At 36.9% G+C, this 20,447-nt stretch overlaps 1 protein-coding gene across 1 annotated transcript; it reads right to left on the reverse strand.

The window, feature by feature from the left end:
* Nucleotides 1–18,990: 18,990 nt before the first annotated feature.
* Nucleotides 18,991–19,383, reverse strand: LOC143540166 (secreted RxLR effector protein 78-like). The gene has a single exon (XM_077033305.1). The coding sequence runs from the start codon at nucleotides 19,381–19,383 to the stop codon at nucleotides 18,991–18,993; it is 393 nt and encodes a 130-aa protein (XP_076889420.1).
* Between the last annotated feature and the right edge of the window lie 1,064 nt (nucleotides 19,384–20,447).

Raw genomic sequence — 20,447 nt, forward strand, 5'->3', positions numbered from 1 at the left:
AGAAAATTAACTAATTTTCCTAAAAATCCGCCATTATCTTGAATATAAACGTAACAACCACTTTGACCACGTGCTCCATCACTCAGGATGCGAAATAGGGGGTAGACCAGGTCTCTTAGCCGTTACATCTGTCAAATATAATGTTATACACAGGAAACAATCGTTAGTAAATAATAAGTACTGAGGATCCTTGATCTTGACGGGATCTGACTAGGGATAACTGATCCAGAACATATGCCAGGATAACATATCCATAGTGTCAAATTTCCGTGCACTAACAAGTTAATTAAGCCACTACTAATGGATCTTTTCTCGCAAATGATGAAAATATGGTTCGAGACATCTTGAAACACATACAATTAATTCGAAGAGACAAGCTCAGTCGAACAGAATGCTGAAAAGGGCAGTTGTGAAACCGGTGGACAGCAAAGGGTCGTATGATATAATGGAGAAATTGGAAAGGAAAGTGGATCAGTTGACGTTCGCAGGTACGAAAAAAAAAGAATAAGTCGGGATAGACATACCCAGTTTGTGAACAGTGCGGTGAGTTGGGACATGATGTGCCAAATTATGGGGTTGTACTGGAAAAGGAAGATGAGAAAGAAGAGTTTAACTATATTCAATATGAAAGAAGATATAATAAGAACATGAACTCATAAACTTATCACCCGAGACTTAGAAATCACCCGAATTTTAGTTATATTACCCGAACACTCAGCATAATCCTAATTTTCAGAACAGTTCTCAGAAGACATGATCTCAGTCGAATCAGAGACAATATGAGAACAGTTCAGGTAATGGTCAAAGTGGGTATAATCAGAAAGAATCTATTGGTTACAATAAAGGGTACCAAAAGAATTATCAGCAGGGGCAAGAGAATTCTTCAGGTAACAAAGAAGAATCGATTAAGGATGTGATGGAACTCTTAAAGCAAATGAAAACAAATCAGGAGACTCAGAACAAAAGTGTGAATCAGTGACTAGAGCTCCAAGTGAAAGCTAATCATGCAAGGGATAAACAAGTGAGTTAAGTAGTGGAGGAAGTGGCAGTTTTGAAGAGAAATCCATCCAAATTGCTAAGTGACACTTTTAAGGATCCGAGCCATCAAAATAGCAATTCCTCGAGTGGAAAGAGCACCCACATTAACCAGGTAAGTAACCTTAGGAGCGGTAAGGTATATGATAATGGGGTGAATCCACCATCATCCTTCGTCGAAGGGGTGGTGGAAGATTTGCGTGAGAATGGGAATATTGATGATGATTTAAAATCAAACCAAAAAATAAACCGAAAAAATTAATTAATAAAAATTTAAGTGAATCGTTAAATAAAAAGGAAACACCAATCACCAAGGAGACAGGTCCAACGAGTAATACCGTTCCGTTTCCTCGGGCATTAGTGGATCCCGCAACATCATCATTACTCAGAAAGAGGGGCCACAATAGGAGGAAATGTGGGAAGTTTTCAAATAGGTAAAAATCGATTTACTCCTAATTGATGTTATTAAAAAAGTTCCTGTGTATGCTAAATATTTAAAAGACTTGGGTACTCAAAAACGAACTCACAATTTACCTAAACCGGTTGATTTAATTGCTAATGTGAGTTCGGTTTTGACGGGAATCCTCCCACCTTAACTTCAAGATCCATGAACGCCAATAATACCCATTCAAGTAGGTGATTTTAAAATGACAAGAGCGTTACTAGATCTTGGCGTCGGGGTGAGTATTCTCCCGGGAAGCTTATATGACCAATATGATTTTGGGCGACTTTGAAAAGCCGACATCATCTTGGTGTTGGCTGATTTGACATTTAAGCTTTCAAGGGGAATTGTCACAAATGTGATTGTTATTATCAGGGATTTTTATTACCCGGTCAACATCTGGTTCTAGATTATGTCACAGTTGACCCGAAACGATAACCAAACATGATTCTCGGTAGGCCCTTTCTGGCAATTTCAAATGCTTTAATTAACTGTAGAACCGGGGTAGTTGACATGGCATTTATGAATAAAAATCTTTAACTGAATCGCTTTTCAAACGTGTCTAACCCTTTGGTGAGTGAAGAATTCTTTGTAGTTGAAACCATTGATGAGTTGAATACTCATGAAAATGAGGAAGATGCCACAGAGGAGTGTGTTATTTGTGTAGGATAGCAGTTGAGCATTCAGTACAGTTGGAAGAGGAAGAAAGAGCAGTTGAAGTTTATGCTGCAAGTATCGGGAAACCGCCATGGTCTCAACGAGTGGAGAAGTTATCAGACACTATCGACTCAAAGTTGAAGCCATCACTTAAGAGTTCTCCGGTGGTCAAGTTGAAAGAACTCCCAAAACCCCTCAAATATGTGTTTTTGGGAGATAATGAAACATTGCCTACCATTATCACCTCAAACTTCGAAGAGGATCAAGAAAAGGCGTTGATGGGAGTATTGAAAGAGAATAATGCAGCGATTGGATGGATGATAGCTGACTTAAATGGAATTAGTTTGTCTATTATGATGCACAAAATCATCACGGACCCCAAGGTGAAGCCCGCACATAATGCAGAAAGACGTTTGAATCCAAATATGCGAGAAGTTGTGAAGAAAGAGGTGTTGAAATGGTTGGATGCATGAACTATTTTCTCGATTTCGGATAACACTTGGGTGAGTCCAACACAAACGGTTATGAAGAAAGCGGGTATTTAAAAAACCCGTAACGAAAAAGGTCAAGAGATTGCCACCCGACCGGTAACCGGGTGGCGAATTGTGTTGACTAACGGAAGTTGAATGCTACGACTTCCAAATACCACTTCCTTCTACCTTTTATTGATCAAATGATCGAGAAGTTATCAGGTTAACAGTTTTATTGCTTTTTAGATGGTTATTCGGGGTATAATCAAATTGCTTTTCACCACGATGACCAACATAAGATCACTTTCACTTGTCCACTTTCGCATTTAGGCGAAAGCCTTTTGGTTTATGTAATGCCCCGGCCACCTTTCAAAGGTGTATGATGGGTATCTTTTCAGATATGGTCGGGGATTCAATAAAAATTTTTACGGATGATTTTTTTGATTTTTGGCTCATCTTTTGAATCATGTTAAATGAACTAACAAAGGATTTAAAAAGATGTGTGGAAAAGAATTTGGTCTTAAGTTGGAAAAAGAGTCATTTTATGGTTCAAGAGGGGAAAGGTTTAAGGCATGCCATCTCAAGTAGGGAGATTGAGGTTGAGCGAGCAAGGGTAAGTGTCATATCCAATCTACCACCTCCTACAAATGTTAATGGAATCCGGTCATTTTTGGGACATGCCGGATATTACCAATGGTTTATAAAAAAATTTAGTGTCATTACAAAACCGTTGTGTAATTTGTTACTAAAAGATACACCATTTGTTTTTTATGAAGATTGTCTAAATGCCTTTAATGTACTTAAAAACAAATTGGTTGACGCTCCAATCTTGATGTCACTCGATTGGTCACTCCCATTTGAAATTATGTGTTGCGCGAGTGACTATGCGGTCGGGGCTGTTTTAGGTCAACAGGTGGACAAGAAACCCGACCACAAGAGCCTTCAACATATTTTCGACCCAAAATATTTAAACATGTGGCAACGAAGATGGGCCGTACTACTTAGCGAAAACGACTGCGAAATTCATTGCTATCTTGGTAAAGCAAATGTTATAGCTGATGCCCTTAGTTGAACGACCCATGTGAAATCAATTCTGCTTTATAGTGTGGTCGTTCAAACCGATCTCCAACTTCATATCTTTGAAGCCCAACATGTCTCTGTCACCGATGGTAATATGTACAATGAAAAGTCATGTGGTGTCGAGAATCAACTTGAAACTAAGCGTGATGGTTTGTTGTATTGCCTTAAAAGTTTATGGGTTCCTAATCGTGACGATCTTCGCACGTTCATCATCGACAAAGCTCATAAGTCTCGATATTTCATTCATCCCGGTGCGGATAAGATGTATTTTGATCTACGGTCCATATTTTGCTGGCCCGGTATGAAGAAAGACATCGCGCTATATGTGCGAAAATGCCTTACTTGCGCTAAAGTTAAGGCCGACCACCAACGACCATCTGGTTTGCTCGTTCAACCACACATCCTTTTTTGGAAATGGGATGATATCTCTATGGAATTAGTGCTTAAACTTCCGACTACTCGAAACCGTCACGACGGTATATGGGTTATAGTCGACCGTTTGACTAAATCTGCTCATTTCATTCCGATCAACGAATGGTTGATCAACTCGCTCAGATTTATGTTCAGCGTATTGTTTGTCGTCATGGTATACCTTTTCATATTATTTTTGATCGAGACAGTCGTTTGGATCTTAGCACCACCTATCATCCTCAAACTGATGGACAATCCGAGCGCACAATTCAAACGCTCGAAGACATGCTTAGGTCATGTGTCATGGATTTCGGCGGAAACTGGGATTCTCATCTTCATTTGATTGAGTTCTCGTACAATAATAGTTTTCATTCGAGTATTGGTATGGCTCCGTTCCACGTTCTCTATGGTCGTAAATGTCGATCACCTATCTGTTGAAATGAAATTGGTGAAACCCAAATCACTGGTCCGGAACTTGTTCAAGAGACTACTGATTTAATTGCTCAAATCCGACAAAATCTCTTAACTGTTCGTAGCCGCCAAAAGAGTTACACCGATAACCGATGATGACCTCTAGAGTTTAATGTTGGTGACCGTGTCCTTCTTAAGGTATCCCCTTGCAAAGGTGTTGTTTGTTTTGGCAAGAAAGGCAAACTATCTCCTCGTGTCGTTGGACATTTCAAGATTCTTGCACGTGTTGGTAGTGTTGCTTACACACTCGAACTTCCTCAAGAACTTTCTAACGTCCACCCGACGTTTCATGTTTCAAATCTGAAGAAATGTCTTGCTGAGGGAAACGTCCATGTACCACTCGACGAAGTGCATATCGATGAAACAATGGAATTTGTCGAGAAACTGGTGGTAATCATTGATCGCAAAGACAAGGAAACTAAACGTAGCCGTATACCTTTGGTAAAGGTTCGTTGGGAATCCAAGTGTGGCGCTGAATTTACTTGGGGACAAGAAGATCAAATGCGAACAAAGTATCCTCATCTTTTTGTTGTGGATTTTTCTACTTAATTCCGGGACGAAATTCTCAAAAGTAGGGAATGCTGTGACATTTGTCAATTTTTCGTATGTGTAGTTGTATTCGGTAAACCGATCCGTTCAGTCATTTCAATGCATTCGTTTTTAAAAGTTATCAATTTATATAAATTTCAATGATTTAAAGTTCGTATCCATTCATTTTCTATTTGTATTGTTCGATTAACGAATCTCCGAGCCTTAAAAGTTTATAAAATAATCAAGTTTCAAACTATACGAGTATAAAACGTAAACAATTCAAAGATATTAAAGTATATAAAGTTTTAATCTAATTATATATATTATCAAAGTCCAAGGTTCAATGTGTAAATAAAGTTTAAAATCAATTTATATATAATTATAAAGTCGAGGGTTTTTTTTTCGAACATTGACTTTCACAGTTAAGCTATCTCACTGCGCAAACACGTCGCGCCCCGCCACCCCACTCAGGCCAACTATGTTGACATGATCGGGATCCACGCTGGCATCCGAGTTTGGCTTGGCGTTTCTAGTAAAACCCAGTTGGCTCACCCCGCCCGAAGGTACGACAGGTTTTAATGCTCTGGTAAAATCCGGTCAGAATCAGGATTAGAACCCGGGACATCCAGGTCATCCATCGTGTTCCTGGCCATTGGGGCAAGCCCCGCTGGTTATAAAGTCGAGGTCTAAAGTGTAAATATAATTTAAATAATAATAATAATAATAATAATAATAACCCTCCTTCCCTGTCTCCCCAATCTCGTCTCCGATGAGAACTCCGACAGCCGGAAACGACGCCGGAGATAACCAAAAGCCGCATATTATTCATCGCTCGATCTGTAAATCCATGTTAAACGACTTCTCCACTAAAGTTAAACATCAATATACGATTTATTTCGTCATTAACAAACCAATTAACTTTAATTAATCACCCACTCGTCTGATTATAATAAAAATATTATTAACCCGAATTAAACACCAAAAGATCCAATTGAGGCAATAAATAGGACGATAATCTTCTTCTAAACTTGCTGAAAACATCAAATTATACAAACAAACTCTTTATAATCATCAAATTGTTCATCCAAAATTAAATCCGGCCAAGCTTCGTTTACCCTCATTCCGGCACCAAATCAAATAAGTAAAATATGTACTCGTGTTGTTTTTGGCCGTTTAACAAAACCCCTAACATAAAACAAGTAAACATGGAACAGATTAAGAGAATTGAATCTAAGGTTTAGTAGTGTAGAAGATGAACTTGAGACATAATATATATATATATATATAAAAGGGTTCAAATAAAAAATAAGTGTTTTGTGAGAAGTGTGAGAAAACTTTAAAATAAAGTACACCACCTATAAGGACACTATAACATATAAATAGGAAACTATACAACTTTTAAAAACTATCAATCTCAACCACTATATATATATATATATATATATATATATATATATATATATATATATATATATATATATAGGTATGGTTAATGTAAAAAATAATAGTTTTGTAAGAAGCATAAAAATAGATGTACACCCTTGGATATAGGATCTAGTGGTTGAGACTGGTAGTTTCTAAAAGTTCTATAGTTTCCTATTTAGGGTTTATATATAGGGTGGGGTTAATGTAAAAAACAATAGTTTTGTGAGAAGCATAAGAATAGATGTACACCCTTGAATCTAGGATCTAGTGGTTGAGATTGGTAGTTTCTAAAAAGTTGTATAGTTTCTTATTTACATAGTATAATGTTCTATTTAGGTGGTATACTTTATTTTAAAAACTTCTCACACTTCTCACAAAACAATTGTTTTTTATTGAACCATTTTCTATATATATAAATATACATACATACATATAGGATCAGGATCATGAGAGAAACTTTTTGAAATTGAGAACTATGAGAATCATTTTGGACCATAAAAAACCCCAAAATAAAAAAAATCATAAAATAAAAAAACACAAAAATGAAAAAAAGTAAAAAAACCAAAATTCTTATTTTATCATCCCGGTTTCATAAAAAAAAACTCGGTTTAGCTAAATTATATACACATATGTATAATATATACATATATGTACATTTACATGTTTTTTTATATACATGTGTATAATTTAAGATAAATGATACTGTACATATGTTTATATTACGTAATTAAAGATTATATAACATTATACATATGTGTATAATGCGACTTTTTTTTTAATTTTTTTAATTTTTTTTATTTTTTTAATGAAACCGGAATGAAATCTAAGATTTTTGGTTTTTTTACTTTTTTAAAATTTTTATTATTTTTTGTTTTTTGATTTTTTTAAAATATTTTTTTAAAGGTGTTTTTAGTGGTCCAAAATGGTTCTCAAAGTTTTCAATTTATAAAGGGTTCTCTTAGGATCCTTACCCCATACATATACACACACACACACACACACACACACACACACATATATATATATATATATATATATATATATAATTTTTCCATCTTATCACATAAAACTCAAACTGGCCCAGTGGCTAAGTCACTACTGTGTGAACCCAGGGACCCGGGTCGGTGCATTTTGGTTTTATATTTTTTTAAAATCTTTTCCTTTATTATTAAAAATCAAATAAAATTTATAAAAATTATTATAAATCAAATAAAATTATTATAAGTTAAATAAAAAAATACTTTAGATTGTTTCTTTTTTTATCATTTCATCCAAACTTCTACAAACCCAAAAAGTCCTTTAAAACTCGTAAAATAAATATATAAATATGTGTATATGTAATATAATGTCTACATGCAATTTTGGGTAGAAGAAAAATGATTTACTACATGCAATTTTGGGTTTTTAATATGTTTCTTTATTGGTGTTGAATAAAAAATATTCAATTTTCAAGGGGAATGGGAATCGAAGACTGGTGACAAACAAAAAGGCAGGAGCAAACTACCGTGGCATCAAAGCATCATTAACTTTAAAACGACAAATAAATCTTATAAATGATATATTATATATATATATATATATATATATATATATATATATATATATATATATATATATATATATATCTTTTTTCATTTAAATGAAGCCTTAAAAGTTTGGGGCTCATAACCTTAGCTTTATTTGGTTAGTCATTTGGGCCGGCCTGCTTTTTAGTAAATAAATTTTGTAACTACACCATTTTAAAAGAAAAAAAATTGTACGGGTAATAAAACTGTCAACTTTACTCATCCTATTATAATAATATCACTCGTTATAAAACTATTATATTATATGGTGAAATTGGCATAGAAACTTCACCACTTTTGTTAGCACCAAATGATTGCGGTTCCACTAATATATATGAAATAAATAAGTTATCTCTCTAATCATTGTCGCTTGAGATTTTAAGCCAAGAATAATATTTGATACATTCTTTTAGAAAGCAATAGAAAAATATTATGCATTGTAAGACTTCATAGTCAAAAAGATATTTAAGTCGAATAGAAATATTCATGCTTTCAGATACGAATATATATATAGAGAGAGAACAAGGTTATAATAAGAAGTAGATTTTTCCTAAAAAGTGTAAAAAATGTGTTTTCACCATTATATCTATAAAACACACCGCACAATAAACACACCGCATCTAAAATAAAACACACCGCACAATAAACACACTTTCCATATCCACCATCAGATTAACATATCTAACGCACCAGATTACTTCTTACACTTCTTAGACACACTTCACTTTTTATTTTAACCTCGCCCTATATATATATATATATATAGGGTAGGGTATGTAAAAAACAATATTTTTGTGAGAAGAATAAGAATAGATCTAGACCATTGGATCTATGATCTGGTGGTTGAGATTGTTAGTTTCTAAATAATTGTATTGTTTCATATTTACATTGTATAGTGTCATATTTTGGTAGTTTGTTTTATTTTAAAGCTCTTCTAACACTTCTCACAAAACACTTGTTTTTTATTTGAACTCTTTTATATATATATATATATATATATATATATATATATATATATATATATATATATATATATATATATATATTTTCTTATTTTCACTATTAAAGTTTAATAGCAATTATCAAATGCAGCAATTATTAAAATTAAGTTATTCTAAAAAGTATATATATAATAACTGACTTATTCAATTAATAATTTAGTAGGCTTTTCCTTATTTTAAAATATATTTACTAAAGCCTTCATTTTTAAAAGCTAGTATTCGATAATACTTATCTGTTTGGTATGAGATAATGGAATGAACGATGTAATGGAATGGACTTGGTAATGGAATAGACAAAGGAATGAAATGGGTTATTACCATTCCAATGAAATGTTTGGCTACCACATGAAATGAATCATTACTTTGTATTGTTGGTAGGTAAGAAAAAAATAAAAATAAATAAAATTAAAATGGTAGTGAGTGGTGGTGGTGGTGGTGGTGGTGGGAGAGGTGGCGGTAACGGCGGAGGTGGAGGTGGGCAGCGATGACAGTGGGTGGCGTGTGTGATGGTGGGGCGATGATTGATGGATGCTGCGGGTGGCTGGAGGTGGTGGATGGGTGGCAGATGGCGATGGTTTGTGGAGGTGGGTGGTGGTGGCGGAGGACGAAGATGGTGGTGATTGGTGGCAGTGGCGGCGGTGGTGGGCAGCGGTGACGGTGGGCGGCATGTGTGATGGTGGGGTGATGGTATATGCGGCGGGCGGTGATGAGTGGTTTCCACCGATGGCGATGGTTGGTGGCGGCGGTGGACGGCGATGGTGGTGGATGGTGGCAGTGGTGGCGGTGGTGGGTGTTGTTGGGAGGGTGGTGGAGATTATGTATGGTGAAAGAGTGAATGGAATGAAAAAAATATGGGGAATGGATGGAATGAAATTGGGATATTTTAGAGGGAATTGAATGGACTAGGTAATGGGTCATTCCATTCCTTTGGTCAACCAAACACACTATTTTTCATTCCCTTACAATGGGTCATTCCATTCCGTCCTCCACTCATGCATACCAAACGCTACCTTAGTAAATATTGAATCTTTTGTTACAACATTCTTAATAAAAAAATTACTAGTAAAATTACTTGAGTAATTCGGTTGGGTTGTACATGTACTTTCATCTTATGCATATTTCATCAACTTTGAATAGCTCACGTCAAAATTTTCACAAATAAGCACATTACAACGGCAGATGTGTCAAATCTTTATAAAAAGAGTAAATCGTTAAATAAACAAACGCCTGGCTTATATACTTTTATATTTTATTATTGTTGATATAATTATAAAATAATCTTATTAAACTTTACTGAAACTTATCAAGAAATGTCAGGAAATGAAATAACTAAAAAAGAACACTTAATTAGAAATTTCAGAAAGTAGAGACGTGATATTTGGAAAGTTAACCCTTAAATTTATGTGAGGGGTGTTTTTAAATTATAGAATGAGGTTTTGAGTGGTTGTGAGTGTAAATTATAGGGTTTAGAGATAAAAGTAGTGATTTTTTGTAAATTTGGGGAAACTTTGTATGTCTCTATTTATTTTTTTAATATTTGTTGAATTTGTTGTGAGTAGAGAGGAAAAAGAAAACTGTAATAATAAATGTATAAAAAAATTATTATTTAATTGAACACGAGAGAAAAATGTAAAATTTTGTAGTGTAATTATAGAGATATGGATGATAGACCTTAGTGATTGATGGAAAATAATATTTTTATGATTACACCTTAGACTTAAAAAAGTATTTTTTAGATTTATACTTGTTTTAAAACCTAATTTTAGGACTATAGGTTGTCTGCAAAATTATATCTAAATTAAATACTCTAGTAACATGTGACCAAATACTAAAAAAAGAAGAAGCTTATACGACTAAAACATAAAAAGAAGAAAATCCATTATAACACCTAAGTTGTTTTTTATTTTTTATTTTTTATTTTTTTTAATATGAATGACTTCATATATTAAAAAGAAATGATTCAATTACAATAGAGAGGTGGATAAGCGGGTAACAAGCTGCGCCGCCACCCCCTTTTGAATGACAAACTCGATCATACTAAAAACAAAGTTATCGTTCTTTGGCATCGATAAGTTACTATGCACGATCCGTTGAACTCTTTTAAGAAGCGTAATAGCTTCGGGCGCAAGGGCCCAAATGTATCAAAAGCAAAAGGAATGAAGACGTGTTGATTCTCGACACATGCTTTCTCTTGCTTAGCAATTTTTCTTGATTCCGCCTTCAACACAGCCTGTCTAACAACAAACCCGTTATCCATAAGCCCAACAAGGGGGGATACTCCCAGTAAGTTCAATGCAAGCGTGCTCCCCCTGCACATCCAAACACAAGAACGTCTGCTGGCCGAAGAGTAGACCTCCCTTCAAGGGGATCTGACAGGAAATTCACAAGAGCTTCTTTTTTTGCCGAGATCCCCGCTCGTTTCAACACATCGCAAAGGACATTTCTGACCAAATCATGTCTATATTTAAAACCCGGAAACTCCTCGCAATGAACGGCATGCTCACCAAAAATATCCAAACAAACTTTACGGAACACCGGGCATGGCTCATCAATTGGGAATAGTGGGATCATTAAACGATATTTAAGAATGAACCAGTACTCCACTGCCGACATGTGTTGCCCTAACCATTCTATGGGGATGATGTTCAAGAAATCTTTAGCATATGGAGTCTGAAGGTATTCTAACACCGCTCTCTAGAGAGTTGATAGGTTAAACTCCTCTCCCAAACGTTGGACAATTTTACCATAAAAGGCATTCGCCAAAGCATGTTGGGCTTTAAGGGGGCGCTATCCTTATTAGCGAACCCGCCAAGATCACGCTCGGGATGGGAACTATGCAAACAATCCAACGCACGCCCATAATCCGAATCCAAACCATCAATACCACAATCCCGCAAAATATGGTCCTGTAACTTCCAAGATTTTTCTCTCGATGCAACGAAAGCATATGTGGAAACAACTTCAGCTGAATATAAACCTAAGTCCCCAAAACAGATTGGGAGTGAGGCTAGCCTCCATTGAAAATCCCCAAAAAATAGACCCCCAGATACCACTAATCTTCGATCACCTCCCGGAGCCCGTTATCAAAAATAGAGACGGCGTCCTTAACAAACATAGGCTGGCATGTTCGGAAATCGGATAACAATTTAGGAACCCCCATGTCACACCCCCAATATAGGCCTAGGAGTGTGACCCACAGTTGGTATCGTTTTTGTAAATAAATCAGAGTTGCGGGTTTAAGCGGAAGACTTTATAAAAACAAAGGATCGATATTATAAATATTTACAATACAAAAGACGAGACGAAAGTCTCGTTTGGTTTTACTTGTTTATACTTTTTACAAAACCACCACGTTTTAATATTTCCATAAAAGTTATCCGAGCCATCGGATACTTGAGCTTCTTCGTCCTTTCAAGCTCTAATCCTGATTACCTGCAAAATGTTAAATAAAATACGTCAGCAACGTATGCTGGTGAATATGCTGACGCAAAAACATTTACTTTACTTAATGACCCCTCGAGACTACATAAGCCTCGGCCCATCTTGGCTTAGGAATAATCAAGTTAAATAATCATCATAAACTCGAGTCTCTGCACTAGGTCACCTTAGCGAAACACCACAGCGTTTATGACATAACTTAGGTACCATAAATATACATATGGCCATTCCCCTCTCGGACGTAACTTAGGTCCGGCCCATCGTGGCTGGAGGTCGTGACCAAGCGTGGTGCGATGTGCCCATCGTGTTACACATATGTAAGGATCCAGACAAACGTATACCATAGCCTGAGGGCTGGCTTATACTCTTATTTATAATGTTTTTAGAGACACATAGCCTCATGTAAAGTTTTACACATAACACGTTTGTTTGTTTGAAATCAAGTTTGTAAAAGAAGGGCGTATTCACCTTTCAATGGGATCGGCTTCCAACACCGTCCGTTAGTTCTTCCTTCGCTACCTCGCACCTATAGTACGAGTATAACATTCATTAGTCGGATACACGATTCGGCTTAAGACCTTTAGTCTTATCATCTCGATGAACCTTTAGTTCATTTTTATTTACTTTAAAACCTTTAGTTTTGATAGTAATTTATAAACCTTTAGTTTATATTGAAAACCCGATGTTTCTTCTTCTTCTTCAAGAAACGTATTTCTTTTATTATTTAAGTATATTCATAATACTTAATAATATATTTCTATAACAAAGAATAATCTTATCTTTATATATATTCATATATATATATATATATATTATCTTTCTTTTCTTTCTTTTCTTTATTATATATTTCTTTTGTTAATCGAGAATAATATTGACTTAGGGTATTAAGCCCTTTCAATATTTTATTATTATTTTGGCCGGGCATTATGCCTACCTTGCTTGGCTTGGCAATACCCTAGACACTTGGGCAGCACTTCGACGTCGCTTGCTTATCAACTTCTACTTGATCAACACCTTCTTACACTTGGCACGCTTTTCGAGACGTCAACACCTTTGGCACGTACTTCGAGAAAATCACCGGGTCATCGGGCGGTACCTCCTTCTTGTTCGAGATGTCGGGTAGTGGCACGTATATCGAGGTAACGGGCACGGAAAACGAGGTTCGGGGCACGTTTATCGAGACGGATCAAGGGCACGCTTTACGAGGTAGTGTGAGAGTCTAGAGAGAGAGTATGTGTGTAATTTTTGAGGTGAGAATGGCATGAACTCGTAATTTATAGGGCTGATCTTGGACCCCATCGCGGTACGCGACGGGTCTCTGGGATGGCCCGTCGCGTACCGCGACGTAGGCCTGGCGAGTCAGACCCCTAGACCTGCCACGTGTCAACACATGGCAGGCGCCGCAACACGTGTCAACACGTGGTGACACGTGGCAGCAGACGCTGCCACCGTGTGCCACGTGGCACACGTGTCAATCCGTGTCAGACACCCCATCGCGGTACGCAATGGGTGTCTTTCTTGACCCTGTCGCGTAGCGCGATGGGTTCTGAAAACAGAATTTACATTTTAGTCCCTGGAGTTTGGAAATTAGCAGAATTGGTCCTTTGACTTTGGAAACTTGACATTTTTAGCCCGAAATTTACGAGATGTTACACCCCATACAGGAGCACATTGAGGGTCACGCAGACGAGTAAGACATCACATTAGGTCCACTGCGTTTGAGATCTATTAAAGGCCAAGCTAATAATAAAATTGGCGTCCCGGCTAACCCCACCCCCAAGGAGTTTCACAACCATCTTCGGCCTTCCAATCCCGTTAGGAAATAAACCTAAATTTGTTTTTACCCCATTGCAAGACGGCCAAAAAACTTATGTTTTTTAATATTGAGCTCGAGCCCCAAACATGGCCCCTCAGACTTAATAATATCTAAGGCTTTTGCCACTTCAATGGAATTTCCTATAATCGTGCCATCATCTAGGTACCATGAATGGAAAAGTAGCATGCAACAATCTCGTACTCGATGAATGAGGGGGTGTAAAGCTAACGCAAATAGGAGGGGTCCCAAAGGATCCCTGTGTTGAACACCAGTAGTTGATGAAATACAATCGTTCCCTACATATAACCTAGCTGGTTGCCTGTATAGAAAATTGACTCATATGGAGATAGATGGGCATCTAGCACGAACCTTTTGCAAAAGGGTCGTCCTATCCACCAAATTGAATGAATTAGAAAAATCGACTGTAAGCAAGGCTAGCGACCCATCAGAATGGAACATATTTAGAAACCTATTTGGGCTATGAAGCATCACCTCCGCCCCGCTCGGGATCCCCACCCCGAATTGAAAGTCGCCAAGATATTTTGCCATTTCTTTCCCAACACTCCTCATAACCACCTTAGATACAAGCCTTCTCCAAATTGCGCCTACAAGGCTTAAGCAACAAGGTTAAAGGGGTAGAGGCCACAAACTCTGCCAAAGCACCGGGGCATCTCCCCCCAACCATAAAAAAACCATGTCCGTAATAGCCTTAATTAACCCCACAGTTATCGTTGATCCTTCCCCACATAGGGCATCGATGATATACTGGGCCCGCAGCCCATTTCTCCCACAAGAAGTCCCTTTGGGGAAAGATTTAATACACCTCAGAACACTTTTGATGTCCAAAATCAAAGGGGGCTTCGAGAGTAAGGCCCCGGGCAAGGTAGGCGGGGGCAATATGGGATGCTTATCCAGCAATGATTACATAGTAGCATCACCAAGGTGAGCAACACCCGAAGAGCACAAAACTTTAACCGCAGCCCTGAAGTGCCTATTAGCAACTTTCCGAATACACTGCTTAACATTGAGGCCCTCCTTAGAATAGTCACCCTCAAAGGAGACCTCATTGGGTCGCGAGCTCATATCTGTTGGTTTGTTAAAAAGCAACGAGATTAGTTCAACACACCCACTTCCATCCCCCAATTTCCAGGGCACGGAGAATAGACGTGCATTGCATGGACTTCCTATTCCCAGGCCTACGTTCTTGTCGGCTAGAAGGCCTAAACAAACTCCGGCATTGACGACACCTTACACAAAGCAATAGTTTAGGCCCTGGAAAATGCCATGCGACAGCTATGAGGGATGCTTTTAACCGTCTTTAACGGAAAGGCGAAAATACGATCAAGGAGGGCCACGTCCATAATAATTTCACCTGTAGCAACTACATTAACTGCAAGTTGAGGTTTAGGGATTCCCATAAGGAAGTCTCGCACTCCTCCCGTATCCGCCTTGAACATCATTACCGTGTCAAGATGGTGGCAAAAACGAATGACGAATGAGAGCACGTAAATAGATGCAGTCCTCGCACAACTATTGATTTGTCGCCTTCAATAAAGCTCCCCATCCGCGGATATAGCATCCCGCATAGACCATTTTTGTTCATCCGAACCTAGATAAAGCTTATTAATATGTCCCATTAACCTTGAGATTCCCTTGGACCCGGCTAACCCATCCGAGCAACAATGGAAACCCCTAATTGGCATTTTACTATATAATAAAAGTAATTGCATAGAATAAGGACTGATTTTTTAAAGGTAAACTGGATTTTAATAATATCATTTTTTTGCAGTTGCTCGATAATAATTTCATATCTGAAAATAGCTTATACTGGTTTCACCTTTCACACTAATTGTTTTCATTTGACCCCCAGTAAAAAAACATAACTCCGTTAAGTTTTTTTAAAAATTCAAACTGATGTTTTAGAGCTTTTGATCGGAATGACGATACGAGTCGATTGATGTAAAAGTTACCACGAAATGGTACTTCAAATGACGAAACGGTGCTTCAATTCGGGTGTTTAAAATTCCGATTAACAAATATCAAGTCGTTTGGAGCACCATTTCGATGCAAGTTTTACATCAATCAATTCGTAACAACTTTCTGATCAAAAGCCTTAAAACATCAGCTTGAAGTTCGAAAAAAACTTAACGATGTCAATTTTTTTTAACGAAGGTCCAAAAAAATAACTAGTGTGAAAAGTGAGAACAGTGACAACTATTTTTAAATATGGGATTGTTTCTGTAAAAAATGGAATTATGAAAATCCAAATTGTCTTTTAAAAAAAATATTTTTAATGCTATTAAAAACTTAATTTAATTATTTATATTTACTCATTATATTCACAAATTTTGAGCTTTACCTGTGGCCCTTGATTAAAAAATGCCACTCCTCGGTAGTTACTATTATGTGCTAGGCGTGAAATATATTTAACCTTTGAACCATTTATCATTCTCTCTCTTTCATATTATTTATGTTATTTTGTAATAGAATTATAGGATGGTTATAAAAAAATATGTAAACTCTGGTTTTTTTCTCTGTGATTTGTTTAAATATGTGGTTTTAATCCAATGGTTTCAAATTTTCTGATTTTCGTTCATGTAGTTTCATTTCACTTTCAGTTAAACCCGAACCAACTAAACCTGTTAAGTCTAATCGTAAAACTCATCTACGTGCAACTCACATGTCTTTTTTCTCCTCAAGTAAACCCCAGCCCCTCACCTGAGAGGGCTTGCAAATTAAGGCCGGGGTTGGTTGGGGGAGAAAAATGACATAACTGCCCCTCACGTGAGGTGCATGCTGATGGATTTAACGACCTGACTTAATAGTGTTAGTGGATTCGGGTTTAATTGCAAGTGAAATGAAACCACAAGGACGAAAATCGCAAATTTAAAAATACTGGACTAAAATCGCATATTTGGACAAACCAAATAGACGAAAACCATAATTTACTCTAAAAAAATAATCTCTTATATATTAGTATTATACATTGATGTGTCTACATAGTTATATATTTATACTGGTTTAAAAGCTTGTGTACTACAAATATACAAAATATCAATAAATAGAATTATTAAATGTTTTCGTATATCTTACACGTGGATAAATGTATTACATATACAAACTATTTTCTAAAAAAATAAAATATGTTAAAACTAATATATAATTAGGTTTTCAAAATACATTAATAATATTATTCAATAAAATTCGATTTTCATTGCTATTAATTAGATTTCAAAATTTTTAGAAATAAGGGTAATTTAAAATAAATATGTTTTATTAGTATAATTTTTTTATTTTGGAAACACCAACAAAATAACAATTAGAAATACTAGCTAGACGCTAGCCAAAAAAGTAAAATTTTTAGATACATGAGATAAGTATCTCCCTCCACCGCTATACAATTATCCATCTTAAAAACTAAAATCATTCCAACCCTCCCAAGTAACAAAAGTGAGTTTCGCTCTATTTCGTACCCAAAGGAAACTTATCATCTTGATTTCCACCACTAAGCTCGCCGCCCGAATGACCGCCCCGTCATGGACTACCTCATTTCGGGCCTTCCACAACCTCCAAATCGCAACTAACATTATAGCATAAAAGGCTTTAGCCTTCTTCTTTGACATACCATAAGCAATTTTAACACCACATATTGACATACCATAAGCAATTTTTTGAATTTATCCACCTCCTCTGAAGATCTCGGAATCCGGGACCAGCCCCACTGTCTGCATATACAATTAGACTCCATGAATAACCAATCCGCTACCGGGCAATTCTTCACTGCCTCTAACTCGAACAGTCTCGGAAACCGGGTATAAAACGGTTCGTTTCCAATCCATAAATCCAACCAAAAATTTGTCTCGCCTCCACTACGTACCATAAATTTGATGTCCGAGCTGAGGTTTATACCTGTTAATGACAGATCAGCAGAAATTTTTACAATATACCGCCAAGGGCCCGAAGCCGAAAGCCTAGCCAGGATCGCTTGCCATGACCTCGAGAAATGGTGGATGGACCAGACAACTTGACGCCATAGCCTTCTTTTTTCGCCCCTGAATCACCACCACCATTTTGCTAACATGGCTAAATTAGCATCTTTCAATAACCCCAACCCGACTCCACCATACTTTTTCGGGGTGATGACCTTATTCCAAGCAACCCAACTGATTTTATAATTTTCTTCCGTTCCTCCCCAAAAGAAAACCCTCCTAAATCTTTCCAGCTTCTCTAAAACAACACCTGGGGGCATAAAATAATGAGAAATAGTATGTTGGAAGAGTGTTTAAAACCGATTTAATAACCGTAATCCGACCCCCGATAGACAATGTCTTAGCCTTCCAACCCGAAAGGCGTTTTTAAAAAAGATCCACAACCAAGTCCAAGATTTCTTCAAATGCATATTCCCCCCCAATCGGAAGACCGAGATAAATAAATGGTATGGATCTGACCCCACACTGTAAAAGATTTGCAATACGACCCTTTTCCAAATCCCCCACACATGTGCGATACACTCGACATTTCGCCAAATTCACTTTTAGTCCGGAAACAAGGTAGAAACACCGATGTATTCTTTTCAAATTTATTACATTCTCACTACCCCATTCGCCTAAAAATACCACATCATCCGCAAAGATGAAATGAGAAACTATCAGACCCGCCCGCCCACAATGAAGTCCCCGAAGATACCCCGGTCAACCGCCCTCCTCATAACACACGAGAGTGCTTCCATAGCAATGATGAATAAGAACGGTGATAAAGGGTCCCCTTGATGAAGACCCAGAAAAGATTGGAATTCCGGTGTTGGGGATCCATTCACTAGCACCGACGCCCAATCTGAAACCAGAATTCCGGAGACCCACTTCCGCCATAATGTCGGAAAATTCATTTGCTCTAATATAGAGTCCAAAAACTTCCAGTTTAACGAGTCATATGACTTATCAACGTCAACTTTAAAAATCAATCCTTTTTTCTTTGACCTCCTAAGCCAAGAAATAACTTCGTTCAGAACCAACGAACCATCAAGGATGCTTCTATTTGCCATGAATGCGGACTGCTTCCCAGAAGTTAATTTATTTATCACCGTTTCAACCTGTTTACCAACACCTTTGAGATTACTTTGTTTACACACCCGATCAAGCTAATCGGACGGAAGTCACTAAAAGACAACGGATCTTTAACTTTAGGTACTAAAGCCAAAAAAGATGATAAACCGCCCCATATGCATGCCTCAGCCCCGGATAAACCGCCCCTAACTTGATACGGGTATTTGAATGAAATGTCTAGGCCTTGAGTGGACAACCCTTCTACTAGTCGCCGGGTACTGTGGAAAAACAATCCTTTCACTTCTACTACCTTGCACGTACTTCAAGGCTAAATGTGTGATTTTTTAGTGTGTCTGGGATGCTGGAGACGTTCAGCCCGGGCCACCTTTTGTCACACGCCAACTTATGGCGGAAATGTCGGGACGTGAGCTGATTGCTCATAGCACTCAAGGTACTATCATGCAATTTTAAAATTACAATATCTATTAATTAATTCCAAATATTACCACAAGATTAGAATAAACAAATACAACAATCCATAAATAAGATAAATAAGGCAAAATCAAAATTTAATCTTAATATCTTCTTTCTAGCGTAATAAAGCCTAAGTTTCTTCAAAAGATCTTGATCACTCAAATCATACGATAGCCTGCATATGCGTTGAAAATATAAATAGGTTTTGTCAACACGAGGTTCAGTAAGTAGACATCAGTTATGTGAAGTATATAATAAATAAAGAAAAATGCAAATTGTTCCTGTGAGATAAACAGCTAAACCATATCATATAACCAAATCAACCAAATAATAAAGATAGGGCTAAACCATTGTAATAAAAATGGACATTGGTTACCAAGCTAGGGCTAAACCGTTGCCATAAGAATGGACATTGGTTACCAAAGATAGTTGTATGATCATACTATAAATGATGGACCTTTCCGAAATGTGTTCAAATAAAGCAAGTAAGCAAATATCAAGTTAGGCAATTACTGATATACACACAAGGATGTTTGCGATTTAGTACTATATAATATAAAAATACATAGTTAAACATATGTCCCCAAAA

The sequence above is a fragment of the Bidens hawaiensis genome, unplaced genomic scaffold (assembly GCF_021521415.1).
Source record: "Bidens hawaiensis isolate Kalapana, Puna unplaced genomic scaffold, B.hawaiensis_p1.1 tig00012179_1, whole genome shotgun sequence".
NCBI classification, from domain to species: Eukaryota; Viridiplantae; Streptophyta; class Magnoliopsida; order Asterales; family Asteraceae; genus Bidens; species Bidens hawaiensis.

Coding starts and splice junctions, on each gene's coding strand:
- LOC143540166 (XM_077033305.1), bottom strand. CDS start 19,383: ATGGCAAATAGAAGCATCCTTGATGGTTCGTTGGTTCTGAACGAAGTT.